Source organism: Magnolia sinica, chromosome 12 (genome assembly GCF_029962835.1).
Source record: "Magnolia sinica isolate HGM2019 chromosome 12, MsV1, whole genome shotgun sequence".
Lineage (NCBI taxonomy): Eukaryota > Viridiplantae > Streptophyta > Magnoliopsida > Magnoliales > Magnoliaceae > Magnolia > Magnolia sinica.
Genome location: NC_080584.1, coordinates 78,713,016 through 78,719,976, shown reverse-complemented (window position 1 = coordinate 78,719,976; position 6,961 = coordinate 78,713,016). Strand labels below are relative to the sequence as shown.

At 46.1% G+C, this 6,961-nt stretch overlaps 1 protein-coding gene across 1 annotated transcript; it reads left to right on the top strand.

Annotated features, from left to right (window-relative positions):
* Positions 1-2,195: 2,195 nt before the first annotated feature.
* LOC131220297 (uncharacterized) lies at positions 2,196-6,161 on the top strand. Its single transcript, XM_058215246.1, has 2 exons — positions 2,196-2,307; positions 5,614-6,161. The coding sequence occupies exons 1-2, from the start codon at positions 2,196-2,198 to the stop codon at positions 6,159-6,161; spliced, it is 660 nt and encodes a 219-aa protein (XP_058071229.1).
* The last annotated feature ends 800 nt before the right edge of the window (positions 6,162-6,961 follow it).

Genomic DNA, 6,961 nt, shown 5'->3' with positions numbered 1-6,961 from the left:
TGAGGTGGTGACATCCATCTTCACCATCCGCATGCTCTTAATTATCACTCATAGGGAAGAAGCGGCGACCTCCGATGAAGCTGGGTCGAGTCGAGAGAAGAGATCTAAGAAGAAGCTTAATGCCGGTGCGGACCCAAGCACTGAGCGAAGATAAAAAAGGGATCTCGATCTCTTAACCCCGCCGGCAAGAGTGCTACCGCCAGGCGTCGAATATGGTAAGTTTAAAGACCGTAAGATCGTGTTTGAGGTGCATGTGGACGAGGAGCTATTCGGGGAGCATCAACTACTCGATCATCTTCTTGAGAATGGTTGGGGTCCGATGTTCGAAGGAAAGAATCGGGCCAATGAGGGCCTAGTGCGGACCTTCTATGCACGCATGCAAAAGCCATCTCTCGAACCGCTTAGATTCTCCATTGCCCTAGGCAGATAGGAGGCTCGAGTCGACGTAAACATGATTGCACGCATCCTCGGGGTAGAGCGTGGGGCCGTTCATGCCAGTGAGGATAACGTAGTGGATAAGCCGGTTAGGGACAGCCACACGCGCCACTTATGCAGCCGACTTGTCGAATGAGGGCGCAAAAATAGCTTCATGTTGACAGACATGACCCCTAACTATCGCATAGTCCATCACATTTGCACCTATAATGTGTATCCGAGGTCAAGCAACCGCATAAAATGCACTAGGTTCATGGTAGATTTCCTTTATTGAGTAGGGCAGGGAGAGAAGGTTTATCTGCCTAACCTTGTGCTAACTCAGATTGTAAGGGCTGTGCAATCCCCTCGTGAGAACCAATCACTTCCATTTGGCCGACTGATCTATAAGAATGCCCATAACTATGGGTACAAGCAACCTGAGGAGCTCCCCATTTTGATCAAGATGATCAATGAGAATACTCTTAACAATATGAAGATAGGCCCTAAGTAGCATCGGGCTCGTATAGAAGAGTTTGGAGCCGAGGTGGAGGAAGAGGGCGAAGATGAAGAAGAGAGCGAGACTGAAGAGGAGGAAGAAGAAGAGGAAGGAGGAGAGGCCCAGGACACTGATTGGGAACCTCCTGCCACCCGTAGTGAGCACAAGAGTCTGGATGCACTTGACACTCACCTAGGTAAGATCAAAGAGAACCAGGTGAAACTGAAGGGGCGACTGAAGAAACTGTCCCGCACTATGAAAGAAATCTTGTGTTGTGTACAGGAAAAGGGAGCACTGCCTCCTTCGCCGGAGTCGGAGGATTAGGAGGGCGATACCATAGCTTCCTTCTTAAGTAGTGACTTAAGATGAATCTTCTTTACTTGTTTTCAGTTGTAGTTTTTTTTTAAAAAAAGCTTTCCTAGCATTGGCAACCCTTGCATTTTCCATCTTTGTACATGTAATGCCTCAGCATATGTATCACTGACAATTTTGTTTAATGGAATGCTTAAAGTTGCCAAATTTCGCAATGTTTTGAAACGTTGTGGTGAAGAATAATAATGCTTGCGTAACATCTCTATGGAAATGTATGTGTGCTAAATGTTGCATTCATAATTTAATACTACTAAATGGTATGAGAATGCCTTATAGGAAATGAGGCCTCGGGGTGATAGCCGCCTAGTCCGCCTATCTCTTGATGGGATGGATGAACGAGACCACACTGCTCCCAATGAACAACAAGGCCGCCAAGGGGCAGTTGACCAACATAATATAGGAAATTTTACTCTAGATCACCTTCCTGAAGCACCACCAGATCAAGGCACAACCTCTGCATACCAGTCATCCCCGACTATGGGCACCATGGAGCAGATGCTGCACGCTATGCAACAGCAGCAACAGACCCTGAACATTCTGGTGGGGACTATGACCCACCACATCAGAGCAACCTGGGTCATCTATGTCTCCATGCAGTCTCTTCGAATGTTTCCAAAGGTTCAGGCCGCCCACCTTCACCAGAACTCATTGACTTGAACAGGCCGAGTTTTGGGTAAATTGGGTCACTACGGCGATTCGACCCCTTCACAGCACTGAAGCAAAACAAGTTCAGTTGGTCTCTTACCTGTTCAAGAAGGAGGCCGACATATGGTGGGAAGGCGTGTTAAGGACCATCCCGACCAACTTTGTCTGGACGTGGGAAGACTTTGAAACCTGTTTATTTCAAAAGTATTTCCCAAAGACCTATAGGAACGAGAAGGAGAATAAATTCTTGCATCTCTAACAAGGAGGGATGACGGTAGCCAAGTACGAGAACCGGTTTACCGAGTTGTCCCGCTATGCCCCTCGAATTGTTGCTGATGAAACAACACGGATGAGGCGTTTCGTCGAGGGCCTCAGAGCTGGTATTCGCACCAAGTTGTGCTGTGTGAATATTCATATGTACACCAAGCTGGTAGAAATGTCTTTGCAATCGAAACAGGATGGAGAGTGGGTCTCCCGAGCACACCTCTAAGCTGACTCTCGAGGCAGATCAGGAGGACAATCTTCTTCCTCCTCAGGAAGGAGGCCACACCCGACCTTGCCTCCCCAACATACACCTCCTCCAACCACATACTCCCAGCCCGATTGTATATGCGAGTATTGTAAGAGGGTGGGCCACATTGAGGCCTTCTACTTCTCCAAGATGAGGGACCATGGCTACGTACCCCCTTAGCATATCAACCGACCGCCTCAACAAGCATTATCTGCTTACTCTCCATGAGCCTCGGGTCCGGCCCAACAACTCTATAAGTTTCCAGCACCTCCAAGTAGACTGCTGCCTCAACCTACACATCAGTCCAATAGGCCACAACAAGCTCGTGTACACACTCTAACAGCAAAAGGTATGGATGCAGCCACGACCACGCCTTCAGCATTCAAAGTGACGACTCACATCCAAGGTATCCCAATCTTTCTCCTTGTGGACACTGGGTCCACGACATCACTCATATCACACACGACCATCAAGAATCTGAGGTTACCAACTACCCCCATGTCGGGAGTAAGAATCATAGCGGTAGCCGAAACCTTCACTAAAGCTACATCCATCTACTGAGGTTACCCTATAGACCTGGGAAATAAGAGGATGTGTGTAGATCTTGTAGTCACCAGAGTCTTCCATTATGATGTAATTTTGGGCATGAACTGGCTCTCTGCGATGAGAGCCAAGATCAATTGCGAGGACCAAACAGTGGCAATTCATGAAGATGATAGGTTGTCTTTTATGTTTTCGGTCCAGGTTAGCTATCCACAACGAGTTCTATGTTATGCTTCGATAGAAGAGGACGTTAAAGAGCTTTCATTTACATGTACACCCATTGTTAAAGACTTCATTGATGTATTTAAACACATACCAGGACTCCCTCCCCAATGGGAGATTGATTTCACCATAGACTTGGTGTCGGGTACTACGCCCTTCTCCCTTCCAACCTACCGGATGCCTCCATGTGAAATGGAGGAACTTAGGATCCAAATTAACATCCTATTAGACTCGAGTTTCATCCAACCCAGTGTGTCGCCCTAGGGAGCCCCATTCGTGTTTGTGAGAAAGAAGGACGGCTCTTTGCGATTATGCATCGATTATTGAATATTAAATCAAGTTATCGTAAGGAATAAATACTCGCTGCCTAGAATTGATGATCTATTCGATCAACTGAGAGGTGCTCATACTTCTCGAAGATCAATTTACAATCCGAGTACCTTCAATTAAGGGTTAGAGACGAGGATGCTCCGAAAACGTCATTCAGAACTAGCTTTAGGCACTATTAAGTTTCTAGCCATGCCTTTTGCATTCACAAACGCGCCAGCTGTGTTCATGGACCTAATGAACAAAGTCTTCAGACCTTTTTGGTACTATTCGTCATCGTATTCATAGATGGCATCCTAATATACTCCAAAAGTCGCAAGGAGCATGAGGAACACTTGCGAGCTGTCTTGGAAACACTCAAACGGAACAAGTTATTTGCTCAATTCTGAAAGTGCGACTTCTAGAAAGAGGAAGTCAAGTTCTTAGGCCACGTGGTGTCTAAGGAAGGCATCTCTATGGACCTAGCTAAAGCGACAGCGATACAAGATTGGAAATGTCCGGGCTCAGTTACAAAAGTTAGAAGTTTCTTGGGATTGGCGGGATATTACCGTCGGTTCATCAAAGATTTCTCAAAAATAGCCCGACCTTTGTCCCAGCTCACCAGGAAGGATCTCAAGTTCGCCTGGAATGAAAAGGCGGAAGCGGCCTTCCTAGAATTGAAGGAAAAGTTGACCTTAGCTCCAGTGCTCATTTTACCTGAGCAAGGGGTCAAGTACACCATCTACACGGATGCGTCCCATGTGGGATTGGGTTGCGTCCTTATGTAGAAGGACAAGGTCATTGCCTATGCCTCTTGGCAATTGAGAAAGCATAAAGAGAATTACCCTACCCACGACCTCGAATTAGCGGCAGTCATTTTCGCTTTGAAATTATGGAGACATTACCTCTATGAGGAGGAATTTGAGCTCTTTTGCGATCATAAGAGCCTCAAATACATCTTCACCCAAAGGGACTTGAACATGAGACAACGTCATTGGATGGAGACGTTGAAAGATTTTAAGTTCGAGGTTTTTTTATCATCCTGGCAAGGCTAACTTAGTGGCCGATGCATTGACCTAAAAGAAGACGTTGGAATTTACAGCTCCGTTGATGGTGAGAGAGTGGAACATGATGGAGTTTGTATGAGACTTTGAACTGAAGTTGACGGTGGAAGAGTCATACAAAGTCATCGCGCATACTCACGTCCAACCGATGATCAATAGTCAGATCATCGAGGCCCAAAGAGGCGATGAATTACTAAGAAAGATGTGAGAATTTACAAGAGTCCGGAGTGATTCCGAATGGAGGATCAGCTTTGATGGAGGCCTTCGATTTCGAGGTCACCTTTGTGTTCCAAACCACCCTGGATTGAAGGAAGAATTGCTAAGTGATGCCCATAACTCCAAATTGGCAATGCATCCAGGGAGCACCAAAATGTACCAGGACCTCTAGCAGAATTATTGGTGGGATAACATGAAGAGGGAAATAGCCGACTATGTATCTCGGTAGCTCACATGTCAGCAAGTCAAAGTCAAGCATCACTTACCACCAGGCCTCCTGTAGCCCGTGCCGCTTGCCAAATGGAAGTGGGATTTCGTATCTATGGACTTCATTTCGGGTTTGCCCAGGACACAGAAAGGACACGATTCGATTTAGGTGATTGTGGACCAATTGAAAAAATCGGCTCACTTCCTTCCGATTCGAGCTTCTTACTCGGCCGATGATTTGGCCAGGCTATATATTAAGGAGATAATCTGGCTCCACGGCGTTCCTTTGGAAATCGTATCGAATCGAGATGCCTGGTTTACCTCGATGTTTTGGACCCAAATTCAAGAGGCAATGGGAGTAAAGTTGAAATTCAGCACTGCTTTCTACCCACAAACAGATGGAAAAACAGAGTGGGTGAACCAAACACTAAAAGATATGTTGAGGGCTTGTGCACTGGACTTTTTGGATAGTTGAGATGAGTGTCTTCCCTATGCAGAGTTCGCCTACAACAATAGCTTCCAAGCTAGCATCGGCATGGCGCTTTATGAGGCTTTATATGGGCGCCCTTGTCGAGCTCCTCATTGTTAAGTAGAGGTTGGTGAAAAAAGCTTAATAGGGTCTGATTTGGTGCGGACGACCACTGAGAAGATTGAAATCATTAGGCGTCGTCTCTTGACAGCCCAGAGTAGACAGAAGAGGTATGCGGATACAAGACGTAGGGACTTGGAATTTGAAGTAGGGGACCATGTGTTGCTAAGAATCTCACCGATGAAAGGAGTGCTACACTTTGGCAAGAAAGGAAAACTCGCCCCACGTTATATTGGGCCTTTCCAATTCCTCGATCACATTGGGCCTGTCGCCTATCGCTTGGCCTTGCCCACTCTTCTTACCGAAGTGCACAATGTATTTCATGTTTTCATGCTTAAGAAGTACATCCCCGACCCTACTCATGTCATCTGGTGGCAGCACGTTGAACTCAAAGACAATGCCACGTATATCCTCAGGCCCACCCAAATTCTAAACAAGAAGGAACAGGTGTTACGGAACGAAGTGATCCCATTAGTCAAAGTCTTGTGGACGCACTACGGAGAAGAAGAAGCCACCTGGGAGACTGAAGCTGAGATCCGTAAGCACTACCCAAACCTACTCAAGCAATACGAATAGGTACAAAATTTTTGAGGATGAAATTTATTTATAAGGGGGGTAGATTGTAACACTCGGTCCAATCGGAACAGTGTCTTGAGGCGTCCACATGTTACTTAACGCAGAACCGTATAATTCGATCGCATGTGTGGATTTATCACCAATAATTTAATCCAAATTAAGCCACTAATGAGATTAAATCCAATAATGTTTAGGCCGAGCACGGGCCGAAGAGCCAGTTAGCCCAATTGTACTTAGCAGCTGCCTGTTCGAGCCATGACCGCCCAATGTTGGACAAAAAATTCTGAAACTTTGGGAGGCCAGGGGCCTCATTGGCTTGTAGTCCATCATGGACAACAAGCTTGGATGATGCCTAGAAATGGTCAAATCATGCTATCAATTAGCACTTGTGAATTGCAAATCACCCTAGTTTTGGATATAAAATCTGAATTTTAAATTAATTGGCCCCGCAACTTGAGTATACAAATTTGGGCATTTTAGCTGTCATGTTTCTTCTAAATTCACACCGAAGGCTGATAATATTCCCTTGAACTCACCCATGTAATCTGACCATTGATCGAGGATCAATGACCGTTGATCACAAATCGGACCATTGTGGTAAATTCCCGCATCTGTTTGCCATCAAACTTTGCCCAGCCCTTCGTCGGGCCATAGGGCACCTATCCCATAAATTAGATGGGCCAGGGGAGCATCAGGGCAGCGCCTAAAGATAAAAAATGGGCCCACAGGGCCATTTAGGGAATTACACCAAACTGTAGGGTCAATTGATATAATTCTGGACATAAAATTCCAGTCCTCTC